At 50.8% G+C, this 14746-nt stretch overlaps 1 protein-coding gene across 4 annotated transcripts in view; it reads right to left on the bottom strand.

The window, feature by feature from the left end:
* The window catches only part of LOC105486961 (USH1 protein network component harmonin), a 50074-nt gene extending 35817 nt beyond the window's left edge, over positions 1-14257 (bottom strand). The window contains exons 1-4 of one of the 4 annotated variants that reach the window (XM_071075018.1): positions 14085-14257; positions 3137-3204; positions 1295-1438; positions 1025-1163 (exon numbers count right to left, since the gene is read on the bottom strand). In XM_071075018.1, the coding sequence (XP_070931119.1) occupies positions 1025-1163; positions 1295-1438; positions 3137-3204; positions 14085-14120 (387 nt within the window). In that variant the 5' untranslated portion in view covers positions 14121-14257. The remainder of the gene's footprint in view (positions 1-1024; positions 1164-1294; positions 1439-3136; positions 3205-14084) is intronic. The other 3 variants (XM_011750154.3, XM_011750155.3, XM_011750156.3) reach the window with 3 other exon arrangements.
* Positions 14258-14746: the final 489 nt, after the last annotated feature.

Below are 14746 nucleotides of genomic sequence, written 5' to 3'. Positions count from 1 at the left end.
ACCATTAGCCTTTGAGCCCCTTGAAGCCCCAGCTTGGCAGCCCGGATTGGGGTGTTGATAACAAACCCGCTGGAAGCTCTTGGTGACAGTGGGAGGGCCTCCTTTATCTCAACACACAAAAACACGGCCCTGGGCTCAGGTAGGAGTGAGACCTGGAGGTCTGCCCATCTCTGCTCAGGCCCTGAGGTGTGGGGACCCCAAAGGAGAGGCACCTGGGTTGCTGAAGAGAGATTTCTGGGCTTGGCCGTCAGGAGACCCAGTTTCTAATCCTGGCTTTGCCACTTACTGGTCTCTCAGCCTCTATCGGTAATTCTGTAACATGGGAAAGATCCATTCAATGCATATAGCAAGGACTGCTTGTGAGAATGTGACCTGGCACATTCCAGGCATTTCTTAAATCTCCCTCTGTCTGTTCACTTACCAGACTCACAGTATTTGTGTGCCAGGCCCTGCTATAAGCACTTTCTACTATTAATTCATTTACTCATACAACCTGACGAGGTAGACAGTACTATCAGCAACTCATTTTATAGATGAGGAAATTGAGGTACAGGGTTAAGTCATTCCACCAAGTCACACAGCCTAATGAAGAGAAAAGCCAGAATTGAACCCGGCTAGCCCTACTTCAGAGTCTGTGCTCTTTGGCATCACACTGCACCAGGCTTTCTTTCCCCCTGCTGGTAAAAGGCAACATGTCCAAAACTTCATGTGCCGGTGTCACCATGTTCCTCTCTTGGGGAATAGGGGAGGTGGGGGGAAGTGCAGCGGCAGCAGTTGGAAGGAGGCAGCAGCTGCAAGGAGGCAGCAGCCAGGTTTCCAGCTTCACTCAAGAAAACAGGCAATTGCCTGCGGCCTGATTTCTATGAGTCTAAGAACACCCGTCAGGATGCGCCAGCGTCTTCCTCACCCAAAGGCTCGGAAAAGTGGGTGACCACATTGTGCCACACAGCCTAGTGGATGAGTGAGGGGGAGGCAGGAGGTCTGAGGCCCTCGCTTCCCCTCCCTCTGGACTCTGCTTGCTCACCTGGAGCCCGACACTGTCTGCCTGACCGCCTTTGATGAGGTGGGAGATGAAGAGCCCACAGCCAAACTCCAGGCCACCACGCACGCTCAAGCCGAGGCCTTCGGGGTGCAGACGGTCCAGACGCACCTCCTTCAGCTTCCTGCCACACAGGAGAGGTCGGTGATGGTGCAGCCTGGCTGCCAGCACTGCCCCGCCCACTAGCAAGGAACTCTGTCCATCCCAGGGTGACCTCTCCACCCCCTGCCTCCAGCCTGGTGGCTTCCACTGCACCTGGAGCGCCGGGGGGTCAGCTGATCATATTCCACCTGGTGCTTCAGTGGGATCAGGGGCCGAATGGCATCAAACAGAGGCAGGCGGCTGGGTTCATTGATGACCAGCTTCAGGTCTCCCACGAGCACGGCCACGTCCATGGTCCTGTGGAGATGCCGGGAATGCCTGGAGCCTCACCCCTGGCCATGACCTCAGGGACCCAGGGATTCCAAGAGGAAGCCATTTCAGCCACTGGGCCCAGGCTTAGGAATGGAGGAGACCACTCCTGAAAAGCCCAGAGCCCTTCACACTGGGCCAGTGCCTGAGAAGGCTTTGTTCTCTCATAAAAATGTCCCCAGGAAACCAGCCCGCTAGGGATTGTTGACCCATTTTGCAGATGAAATGAAGCCAGGATTTCAAACTATCTCTGATGTTGGGATCTTTCCAGAGGGGAAAGCTCTATGTGAGATGCTAAGGACTCCTCACATACTCATCATCTCCACTTGTATCTACTGCTAAGCTCTATCAGTTTCACCTCACCACAGTTCACGTGCCTCCTCCCTCACGCTGTTCAGACCTTCGACTCCAGCTGCCTGCCCACATACTCACTGTCATTTCATCTTTTCTCAGTGTAAGGCACTCCCTGGCTTAAAACCCTCTGATGGCTCCTTACTGCCCAGAGGACAAAGTCTACTCTTTTCAGCACGCTCAGGGCCTTCCATGACCTGTCCCGTGGAGCTTCTCCAGCCTTGTGGCTATTTACGATCTCTGTGTCCTCCCAAGTCCTACTCCCCCAGGTTACTTATCCCCATTCACACCCTTGCTTTCATGCCTCCACACTTCGGCTAATGCTGATCCCTCATTCTGGAATGCCCTTCTCTGATATTCCACCTACCCAAATCTTTTTCTTTTATTATTTTTTTGAGACAGGGTCTTGCTGTCTTGCCCAGGCTGGAGTGCAGTGATGCGATCATGGCTCACTGCAGCCTTGACCTCCTGGGTTCAGGTGATCTTCCCACCTCAGCCTCCTAAGTAGCTGGGACTACAGGCACGCAGCACCATACCCAGCTAATTTTTTGTATTTTTTTGTAGAGATGGGATTTTACCATGTTGCCCAGGCTGGTCTCTAATTCCTGGGCTCAAGTAATCCTCCTGCCTCAGCTTCCCAAAGTTCTGGGATTACAAGCATGAGCCACCGTGCCTGGCCCCAAATCTTTCTTATCCTTCAAAGCCTTGCTCAAGCCTTCCTGGTCCTTTCTCTTCCCTCTCAGTTGGAAAGGAAAACTCCTTTCTTCACATTTCTGCTTTTATCTCTACTTAGCAGTTATTTGATATAACTTACATTAGAGTTCTTTGTATTTGTAGTGTATATTCATCTCCCCTCACCAGACCACAAGTTACTCAAGGAAAGAAAGAGGATCTAATTCATTTCCAGATTTTGCATAGTGCCCAGCAGTGGCAGGAGCTTATAAAGTATACAAAATGAATCAAAAAGCAAGTGGGTGATCAGAGACATCTGATGCAAGGGCTGTGACCAGTTGGCATTTCTTGTTCTGTTCCAACAATCACTCTCTATTGAATCTATCTGGCTACTAGACAGCCTACTCCATCAGACTGTAAGCAACCTGAGAACAGAGACCAATCTGTCTTGCTCATAAGTATACCCCAGCCCCTCGTACAAAGCCAAGTACAAAGTACTTGTATAAATAGTTGCTGAAATGAGTGAATGCTATGTCCATTTGATTTCCAGGAGCAGTCAGCATCCACCCTCTGAGCTCCTCTGTCTCAGAACAACCCATCCCAGGACTCCCTGAAGACAGAGGAACCCGAGTGGTCCACAGGAGCTGGACCCAGCACACTTACTGGTGGTACATTCGCAGCACATCATAGAGATAGTCCTTCTCTGCATCATTTTCAATCAGAAAATCCACCTGAAAAATCCAATAGGAGAATCACAGTTCCAGGCTCAGCACCCTCCATAGCAGACCCCAGGGAGGAGAGGTCACCCCCAGCGGCCTCCCCAGCATCTTTTCAGGGCTGGAGTTGTGAGGAGAGGAGAGAAGCCACAGGCCAGACTGCCCCTCTGACCCCAATGCATCAGACCTATGCAGACCACCCCAACGTGGCCACAGGAGTACTGCTGCCCCTCCAGATGTGGCCAGGCACCCCTCGTCCCCAGGTGGGGCAATATGTGCACACATGGGGATGCACACACATATGTACATATGTGAATCCCCATGTGACACGACACGCTGCCATGGCAGTGCTGCTGCTCACCCCCATGGCTGTGTCATCCGTGGCCAGAAGAAGCCCACTGTCTTACCTGATGGTGGCTGTAGTGCCGGATAAATGCTTTCAGGAAGGATTTGGGCCACTCGCTCAGATAGCACATGCCACCCGCCAGAAGCCCCTTACCACCGAATTCTTCTGTAACATCAATGCCAGGAGACCTTCACTCTGTCTTGTCCTGACCTTAGTTGGGTTGCCCTGAGTTCTGTCCACTAGTCAGTTTCCTGGCCACTCCTTCCCCCTTCCCAGGCCCCTGCACAAGCCCTGCAGGGGGAGTCAGGTTACATCATTTCAACTTTGTTGACGTCAATGGCTGGGACTCTAAGGTCAGGTTCAGGAGTTGTGTCATTAGTACTTCCATCCCAGTAGAAGGCCCTGAATTCCACTCCCTGAGTTACCTCAGTGTGAATCTCTACCCTGTATCTTTGGGTCTCTCTTCAGCCCCAGAATGGGTAACAGAGCAAGATGGAAGCTTGAGGGGTCACTGGGTCCCTCTCTCCTCCAGCCTCCGGGCCCAGGGCCTCAGCCCTTCATAGAGAGGCTGCTGCTGGAAGTTGCATGCTCTCCACTGACTGGTCCTCAGAAGAGGGCCAGAGCAGCTTTACCTCTTTCTGTGGGTATCCCAAGGGTTCTGGAAGACCAGGGCAGTCTGTCTGTCCCACCACAGAGGGGACATGCTGGGCCTAGCCCTTGGGATTTCTGGCCTGAACAGGCGCTACAGAATGCAAATTTCTGGCCTGGATCTGGCAGTACTTCCTTCCCTATAAAATCAGGCTGAGCATTTCATTAAAGGTGAGAATAACTTAGGAGGCTTGACTCACAGCTTGGGTTTCAGTTGCTACAGAAGTTCAGCCCACCTGCTCCAAAAGGGCACCCTTGCTTTCTCCCTACCTCAGTGCAAGGAGTTCCCAGCTAGGGCTAGGCGCGGTGGCTCATGCCTATAATCCCAGCACTTTGGAAGGCCGAGGTGGGTGGATCACCTGAGGTCAAGAGTTTGAGACCAGCCTGGCTAACATGGTGAAACCCTGTCTCTATTAAAATACAAAAATTAGCTGGGCGTGGTGGTGTGCCCCTATAATCCCAGCTACTTGGGAGGCCAAGGCAGGAGAATCACTTGAACTCGGGAGGCAGAGATTGCAGTGAGCCAAGATAGCGCCACTGCACTCCAGCCTGGGTGACAGAGCGAAACTCTGTCTCAAAAAAAAAAAAAAAAAAAAATGGAGCTCCCAGCTAGTTGACAGGAGATGGAAGCATCTGCTTGAGTGGGTGGTACTAAATCTTAGGGTGGGAGGCTGGCCTCTTGCATGCACCACCTCTGAAAGCCCATCTCTCTACATAGCATGGATTCTCTCACCCACTCTGCTTAGGCCTGTGGGGTGGGGGTGGCTCCCTGAGACAGGCCTGGGCTGCCCACACTGGGCTGTGATGGAGGAGTCTGAACACTCCTAGCAGCAGGGGCCAGAAATATCTTTATAAATTAAATCATGTCGCTTGCTTGTTCAATAGTTTCTTGTACCCCAAACCAAACCTAAATCCAAACTCCTTACCTTGACTTATCAAAGCCAAATCTCCTTTCCTACCAGTCTTCCTGGCTACAAAGGCCTCCTTTCAGTTCTTTCCACAAGCCGAACGCTCTCCAGCCTCAGGGCCTTGGCGTGTGCTGTTCCCTCTGCCTGGATTGCTTCCCCCACTTCCCTGCCTGGCTGCCTCCTTTCCAGAGAGGTCTTCCCTGCTCACCTACCTGGACAGAACCCACTCCTGCACCCTGGAGATGTTTCAATTCTGTCAAAGATCGATGACGATTTGTAATTTAAGGTTTATTTTCTCTGTGAATTGTTTCCTCTGTCTCCTTTGCTGGACAGAAAAATCCCATGAGGAGAAAGATGAGGTCTATTTTGTTATAAATTCCTCGTGCCTACCACATAGTAAGCACTCAATAAAGAAGTATTGAATGAATTTCTCTGCCTGCCTCCTGGTGTGCTCACATGGTTCAGGTGGGAGGGAGGTAACCATGGGAACAGCAGGAGAAGGGAAACGATGTTGCCCCCATAACCCCCATGCGGTGGCACCAGGAACTTTTCATGGGCTTTATTCCATTTGTTTATCACATTGGGGCCAATATTCTCACATCATGTTGCAGTTGAGGGAACTGAGGATCAGAGACGTTAAGTCAACTCACCCAGTGTCCCACAGCTAATAAGCAGAGCCGGGATGTGAACCCAAGTCTGACTCCAAAGCCCATGTTCTTTCTGCTATGCCACGACCATTGATTGTGACTCAGGCCTGGTAGGGGAAAATAACTCCCAAGGTCCCTTTAGGCCAACATTTCACACCCTTTGCTTTCAAGAACTCCTTTCCTGTCTCTAAGCCCCATCTCTCTCCTCTGCACTGTTAAGAAAATACCTTTGGGTTGGTCTATAATGAGTGAGAAAATGAGGCATCTTTTGAATGACTCTTTGAACCCAAGTGTTCTACTTTCTAAGGGGAGCATAAAAATCCCATCTGCTTTGGCTGGAGTGAGGACACCTTGACCAAAGACTTCTAGCGCAATTCTAACCCCGGGTAGTGACACAAGAAAGAAGATGGGAGAGGGAATCTCTTACTGACTGAGGCCTTAGGACTGAAGTTCTCTCTTATCCCTCTGCAGAAATGTATCCTACTGTAGCATTAGATTTCAGTAGTGAGGAACTGTCCTCCTTAGACCATGTTTATTGTGCATTAGGTGGAAAATTGAGGTAGAAGAGTAAGGTAACTTGCAATGTTAGGGTCTAGGGTTCTGTTTTTCTCCCTTCCCTGGGGCAAGTACAGATCATTTGGAGACGGTCTTGGTGGAAAGGAGCCTGTGTCTGCAGGTCCCAGGCTCCTGGCCCTTGTCAGCAGCCCTCCAGCACTGACCACTGCTCCCAGAGGTCTCATCCTACATGTCTCCCGAGACAGCTGCAGAGCTCAGCTCTTCAGCCTCGTGTCTACCCACTGTCACTGGTTAGGTCAGTCAAACCCTGTCCTCAGTTCTGCCCTTGCTCACTTCTCCAGGGTCACCTCCACCACATCCCAAGTGGGACTCAGCTGCAGTGGAACAGATCCTTCCCCTGATACACTGAAATCTCCTTGTCCTCACTCAGAACATTCCATCTACCACCATGTCTGACTTGTCCATTTGAACAATTCTCTATAGACCATAATAGCTAACAGGGAAAATAGATCTGGTTTATGCAGAATACTCTTTACATATGAATCTAAGTGATAAATCATCAAAAACTTGAAAACTAGTTACACAGGCGATCCTGCAAAGGGAGGGATCATTCTCCACCCAGAAATATTTTAGAGAGACTCAGAGAGAACAGCACTGCTTTGTTCTCTGACCACACCTGAATGAAAACACACACTCGCACCTCACTCTTCAGGCCAAAGGCACCAAGAAAGAAAACTGAGAAAGATGGAAGTTTCTCTAAAGCCTGAACGTGCAGTAACAATACCACCATTACTTAAATTCCTTTTTCTTTGTAATCTTCCCTGTGGTCCAAATCAAATTACTTTTCCAATATTAAAAAATTATATAGTGTCCTCTCTTCTGGAATGCTGCCAGCACCAACCCGGGGGTCAGCTTTGGGGAGCCCCTGCTCTAGGGTGCTTTGTACCATTCTCCCAGTACCCTGCGCTCAGGTACATACAAAGCGCCAGGCACGCAGTAGGTCAGTCTCCCACACTCCTTTCTCCCTTCCTTCCAAACATGTTCTTCATTTCCCTGTGGAACCCAGAACCATGTCATGCACACAGGCGCACGGAGCCCAGTGGCGTCTGTTGATGAAACGTGAACTCTATTTGCTCTAGTCTAGAGCCTTTTTTCTGACCTGTTGGCCCAGGCCTGGGTCACCACCTTTCCATTGGTCCTCAGCACATATATTCTGGGTCTGCCTCCCCTTAGTTCACTTCCAATTCATCACAAAAATGTATGTCCCAGCGATTCCATCTATCCACAATGGATGGCTTCCCTCCTCTCATGTGAACCCTGCCTTCATTTCAGATGAGGCCCAAGTCCCCTCTTCTAGAGTCCAGAGCTTCCTCACCTGCCTCCCAGCCTAAGGCTCTTCCTGTCTGGCTCACTTATCCCAGCCAGCCTCTCCCTACTGACTGTCCACTGCCTGAGGAACTTTACGTGTATTATCTTTAATCTCCTAACAACCCTCTGAGGTGAACGTTATCATCCCCATTTTACAGATGAGGAAATAGAGGCTCAGAGAAGTGACAGAACTGAGACTCCAACCTACGCCTGCTGGCTCCAAAACCTCTGCTGTTTTTCAAACTACCACATGGTATCCATTTACCAAATATAACTCCTTTGTTTTGCACTTGTCCATTACACATTTATTGAACACCTACTATGGGAAAGACACCAGTCTTCTTTCTCCGACTAGATTTAGAAAGCCTTTCCTTTTCTCGGATCTCTCTTGATATTGAGCACAGAAGCCCTAAAGGAGCTCACCGTCTACAAATAGCTGTTGGGGATCTCTTTATCATCCCTGCTCCCCTGACCCCCGCCGCAGGCCCTGCCTAGATGAGCGTTCGAAGACTGATGTTCCTCTGGCACTGTGCTATCAGTCTGTATGGGAGGAGGGGACAGGGAGCTTCTCCACCCTCACAATCTTCAGGCCACTTGTCTAGGATATTGGAGGCAAAAGCTCGGTTTGGCCATGTGGTGCCCTCCAGTCTCATCCCCCAGTATTCCCCCATATGGACTGACGCTTCAGGATAGCTGCAGAGGGGAACCATGGGACATTTAACTCAGGCAAATTCAACTTTAGGTATGCACCCAGCCAAACAGGGAGAAAGAGAGTCAGAACAAATTAAATAATGCATGTTGTTCCACTTGATGAAGTCTCCTTGGGCTGTAGTGGGGATTCAATGAGTGAGTAAATGTAAAGTATGTATAACAATGCCTGGGACATTTCAAGGTCTCCAAAATGTGTGCTAGATCTTTTCCTTTCATGCCTCCAGCCATCTCTATCTTGCCCTTTGTCCAGGGGGCTCTGTCTGGGCTCCCCTCCCCTCTGGTTTCCTGCTTTGTTCAGCCATCAGCAGGTACAAGCAGGAGATGAGAGGAATGGGGAGACAGGAACTGAGGCTTTTAGTCCCTGGGGGCTGGCTGCTGGGCCACAGTTAGGCAGGTTCCTCCGCCCAAGGCTGCAGCTCCTGTCTGGGCCTCTCTGGCAGTCCTGGTTCTCACCTGTTCTGGTAACCTTCCCTCTCCTGGCCCCTTCAGGGGTGCTGGCCTCCTGGATCTGGCCCCAGGGTGCAGCCTGTTGGGTCATTTAATCCTGCCCTTTTCTGCAGAAACTCTTCATAAAGATTTCTTGGCTTCCCCCTTGGACGAGCCACCTGCTCCCTGCTGCCACCCTGGTTAACCATTAACAGTGGTGGTACTAGCAGTATTTCTTTTCTGTGGACTCCTCCTCTACCTTTAAGATTCACTTCAAATGTCACCTCTTCTTGGTCAAGTCTTTCTTTAGGCTCCCCCACAAAGCTGGCCACATCTTTCTCTGTGCACACAAACAACTCTTTGTCCCCATGGGACTCTCTAAGCTGTGCTGAACTTTCTCCTTTTACCCCCCTGTCTCCCCACAAGCCTGTGTGTGGCCCAGACGCAGGCCTGGGTTGTGAGTGTGGTGGTGGAGCCAAAGAACCCCTTCCCCAACTGGGTCTGCACCGCTCTGTGCCTTAGTTTCCTTATCTGTAAAATGGGTACAAACATCTCTTTTTAAAATGGGATTTAATCACTAAGAGAGACTAATAATTGTTTTTTTGTATTAATTTAATGAGTTAATAATTATGAAGAGTTTAGAACAGTGCCTGGCAAGTAGTAAGTCCTGTGTTTGTTACATAAAACTAAGTGAGAATAAGTGGATATAAATTCCATATCCACAGCAGTGGGTAGCTAGTGGCCCTCTGTAGATGTTAGTGGGATGAATAGATCCAGCCACACTTCTTCCCAGGCCTTCAGAGTGTGCATCCCAGTGGTACCAGGCTTTATTTAACTCTTGTTTTCTTATTATCCATCTTCTCTTCTCTTCTCTTCTCTTCTCTTTCTTTCTCTCTCTTTTCTTTTTCTTTCTTTCTTTCTTTTTCTTTTTTTTTGAGACCAGGTCTCACTCTGTCATCCAAGCTGGAGTGCAGTGGTGTGACCACAGCTCACTGCAATCTCAGCCTCCAGACTCAATTGATTCTCCTGCTTCAGCCCCTCAAGTAGCTGGGACTACAGGTGCACAACACCACACTTAGTCAATTTTTGTATTTTTTGTAGAGATGGGGTATGGCTATGTTACCCAGGCTGGTCTCAAACTCCTGGGTTCAAGTAATCCTCCCACCTCAGCCTCCCAAAATGCTGGGATTATAGGTGTGAGCCACTGCACCTGACTTCTTTTCTTTTTCTGGAACCACTTTATTGAGGTATGCCTGACATGTAAAATGCTGTATATATTTAGTGTATACAACCTGATGAGATAGACGTGCACGTGTGAAAGCATCACCACCATCAAGACCATAAACAGTGCCCTTCATCTTTTCAGAGGCTCTTGACCTGTCAGCTAGTTTGTAGTATTTTGCCCAGTGCCTGGCACAGCAATCATGCCCTGCTTCTTCTTGTTCTTCCTCACTTGCTGCTCCTTCTCCTCCAAAAGTTGTGGTGCCCCAGGCTCTGTCCTGGGTCTCCTCTCCATCTGCACCATCTCTCTAAGTGAACTCATCCGTCTCAGGGGTTTAAATACCACTTACACCCCCAAGGACCTACTGATGTTTATCTCCAGGCCAGACCTACAGCCTTCTCAGTCACCTCTAGTAGGTGTCTCAAACTTACAGCATTCAAAGTGGAATGTTAGGTTTCCACCACCTCCTGCTCTGTCTCCACCAACCTGCTGCTTCTCCCCCAAATGTGAATTCACCCTTGATGCCTCTCTTTCTACACTCACAGCCAGTCCATCAGCAAAAACATGTATCCTGAATCTGACCCATTCTCACCCGAGTCCGACCCCCTGCCTCTGGCCTGGGGTCCTGCAGGAGCCTCCTGACTGAGGTCCCCCTTCTACTCTTGGGCCCCTCAGTGGATTCTCTACAGGGCAGCCAGAAAATTCCTTTTAAATGTAAATCATTCACACTATAAGAAAATCCCAACCTAACCATGGCCTATCAGGCCCCTATCACCCCTCTGACCCGTTTCTCACCATTCTCTACAAATGATTCCTCTGGGACACGCTGTCCTACTTGCTGTTCCATACAGGCAGGCATCTGCTGGCCTCAGCGCCTTCGCACTTGCTGCTTCCACTTTGGGGAACGCTCTTCTACATGTATCCCCGTGGCTCCTCTCCTCACTTATTCCAGGTCTCTGCTCAGACGTCACCTCTTCAGAGAGGCCTTCCTGACTGCCCACCTTGTTACTCATTATCTCTCTCCCCATCTTAGTTTATTTCTTCATATAATTTATCACTACCTGGCATTACACGATACTTTTGTCGATTTCCTTTTAACTGTCTGTCCTCCCCACTAGAATGTACTGTCTAAGAGAGCAAGGGCATTATTTTGTTTTTCAGTGCTTAGAGTACTGCCTGGCATATATTGAGAACTCAGTCAATATTTATTGCCTATGTGAATGAATGAATGATTAGCAAATTCCTAGAGAGTGGTGGCTGTTTCTGATCTTCTTATTCATCCCACCAGGTCGTCCAGTGCCTGGCCTCAGGCAGAGTACACAGCTATGCTCATAAATGTGTGACTGCTGAAGAGGCAATAAATACTTTTAAGCAAATGAGTAACCAAGTTCCTGCCATGTGCTGGTGCTGCGAACAGAGGAGCAGTCTCCTTTTGAAAGCTGCTTCTCTGAGGGAGAAAACAGTCTCTGACCAAGCCCTGCTCCCCCAAATCCTGGCCCAAGGTTGCTACTAGTTATTGGAAGGGCATGCAAGTGCTCCTGGCAACCTTGGGGTAACTTCACAAATCAAAAGGAGTTGATGCCTGGAGTCTGTTGGCTCACACTGGACACTCTGCAGGTATCAGTTGGAAAAAGTGTGGTTACTGTGGGCCCAGAGCAGCCAGTACTTTAATTGCTAGTCAGTCTTATCTGTCTTGTGAGGTAAGTACCACAAACTCCATCTCACAGCTGAAGAAACTAAAACTCAGGGAGAGTGGGTGGCTTGGCCAAGGTCTTCCTGACAGTAACAGGGCTAAGATATGGTCCCAGTTCTGCTAACTCCAGATAATAAATAACAGTGGACATTTATTGAGGGCTCCCTAAGTGCTAGGGTCTGTTTAAGCTCCCCACACACATGTAGATCTCATTCAACATTCATGATAACCTTATTAGTTAAATATTGTTATCTCTTTTCACAAATAAGAGCACTGAGGCACAGAGAGATTAATTGAGTTGCTCAAGGTCACACAGCATTTTCCATTATAACACACTACCTTAAATATTACCTCCAACAACCAAGGATTTAGATCATAAACCATTTCCTCCAAAACACTAAGGAAGGTACCCCTACAAAGCAAACAACAGCAAGCTGTAAATTTCTCCCAGCATATCTGAGTGCCTCCTCTCTATCCCCTGCTGCTTCATCCTCTCTCCCAGTTCCTGGATGATCCCCAACCTGGGAGGGGAAGGCTGTGGCTGTCTCCAAGGCAGCAAGGCACAAAGTCCAGCCTGGGCCTTGCCTAGCACATGGCGCCTGCCCTGCAGGCACACAGGGATATTAATAAGTAATGACTCTTGTGATGAGGAAGAGTAGGGCAGAGGAAACATGGAGGTCGGAGGCCCTTTGAAGCCTGTGGGACCTGGGGAAGAGGAACAGGGCAAACCCAGGGTCTGCATCAGACACCAGGGACCCAGGAGACGATTCTTGCAAAAGAGACAGAGTAGGTACCCCACAGAGTGAAGGCAGAAGACCTGACATTATTTCAGGCCAAGGGCAGGAAAGTGAAATTCAACCCTGAGTCTTGGGTTGGGGGACGGAAGGTTGAGCTCCTTCAAACTGGGTTGCCTGAAATCTACACTCACAAAATGTCCTTAGCGGCTGAAATTTCTTCCGACATGTCTCTTTGCAACAGGATGTACCGGTGAATGCTGTCTCAAGCTCCCCTTGGCATTCGCCAGCCCCTAAATTCCTACTGAACTTCCAGCTATCGCCCACCCGTGGGAGCAGGACCAGGGATGCCCAAGACCATGTTTTCAGGAGCCTTCTGCCAGTTTGAGCTGTCCCTTTGTGCCCCTACAAAAGCTTGGCCCCAACAGGCAGCACCCAGACATGGGTAATTACCAGAGTAGGGTCTGCTTCCCACCTACACCACCAGCAATTTGAGGGCACAGACTGGGTATCGCTGAGAGGATGCTCAAAACATGATTATTAAATGAATAATTGACCCTGGGCCCTTGGCCCCAAGCCCCTGCGGCCCCTACTCTGGCTGGCTCCTTGGGCTCCTATGGGCCTCTCTATGGGAAGGAAGGGGTTAAGGACCCTGACCTTCCCTACCTGAGCTCAGTCCTCAGACCAGGAAGAGGTTTGGCTTGGTCTAAAGACACCGCCCCCCTGGGGTCTTTGGGAGAGCCTTGGGTCACACAGTTGTTAATAGTTACCTGCCCCTCAGGCAGGGCCTGTGGGGAGATCCAGATTCCACCCCCACTCCCCCAACCCTCCGTGGCTTCATCCCCAGACTCAGAGGCATCCTAAGGCCTGGTGAAGAGGTCGGCTGGATATCTTTGATGACCCTCTCTGGTCTCAGGGCCTCAGCAGATTCTGCATAGCTTTGTGAATTGTTCTGGAAATGCCCTGTGTAAAATCCAGCCGTTTCCAGTGATGGTCCTTTCGGATCCCAGACCACCAGTGAGGCCCCTCACTGGGACACGCCAGGGTGGACCCGGCTCTGCCTGAAGAATCTGGCTGGCCAGAGCCCAGCTCCCACGCCCTCAATACCTCCTCCCTTCCTCCCCACCGCACCCGGGTCAGCACCAGCTCCTCAGCTACTTCTCAGGCCCTAAGAAACGCCCTTAGGCAGGCAGGGCTGAAATGCTTCTAACTCATGTTCTGAGGTCAAAAGGCAGAGAGAGAGACGTCTAGTTTCCCTTCTCCCAACACTCACCTCTCAGATACTGCCCCAGACTCTCTCCACATGCCTCATCAGCCCTGAGCTGGGGGCACTAGGAAGGAGAGGGACTTGCCCACAAAGGGGGCACCTCAGAGAAGCGGCCAAGACTGGAAGGAATTCAAACCCCCGAGACGTCCCCGCCCCTGGAAGGCAGAGGGAGAAAGCTTGGCAGAAGATCGATCTGTTTAGCAGTACCTGAGCCCGGAGTCCCCGTGTTCCCTCCCTCACTTTACTGGGGATCCCTGCTGCCAGTCAAACGACCTTCGGGTGTTCCAGCCCACCCAGAGCCATCAGGTGGGGCCGGAAAAGGGAGGGGCAGTGCCGGGGTGTCCACCCCTTACCCACCGCGCCCAGGACTCCGGAGTCCCAGAAGCCTGGGGCGCCCCGCAGCTCTGACCTTATGCCGGAATTCTCGGGCCACTTTTCGGTCCATGGCTGGGCCAGGTCCAGCTGTGTCGTTGAACGACCGGTTCCTTCGGGTGCCCGGCTGCCAGGAGCTGGAAGGAACCGCGACCGCGACCCGGCCAGCCGCCCTCCGAGCTGGGGACGCGGCCTGAGCGCGGAGGGGCGGGGCCGGGCCGCTGTGGGGCGGGGCCGCTGCGAGGCTAGAGTTGCAGGTGCTCAATCGTCGCCTCCCCCTGAAGCCTGGGAGCAAATGGGCCCAGTGTGCCTATGGGCCTGTGGTGGCAGTAGCTGGGCTTCAAGCTGGTATTTCTCTTGACGTGGTACCTGATCACATGCGTTTGAGGAAGAAGATCGTGGAGATGTAGGGAGGAGGTTTGGGACTTTTTGTGATGACTGGAATAGAGAGATCCGGAAACTATTCACACGGGTGGGCAGGGGGCGGGGCAATCTAGTCCGTCTTCTCTGGATACTCCGGAGGGCTCATGGCCCTCCTGGACTGTCAGCCCTTGCTACGCCTTCACCTTCAACGTACCTTCTGTCCTAGCTTCCTCCTGCACTTTTCCACCAGGGAGAAATCAATCCTTGCTCTGTGAATTCCTTGGGGGCAGGGCCGGGTTTTACTGTGGGCCGCAGGGGTCTGAACCAGTGGGTATG

Source organism: Macaca nemestrina, chromosome 12, assembly GCF_043159975.1.
Source record: "Macaca nemestrina isolate mMacNem1 chromosome 12, mMacNem.hap1, whole genome shotgun sequence".
NCBI classification, from domain to species: Eukaryota; Metazoa; Chordata; class Mammalia; order Primates; family Cercopithecidae; genus Macaca; species Macaca nemestrina.
Note: the sequence above shows the minus strand (reverse complement) of the source record. Positions and strands in the feature narration are given on the sequence as shown.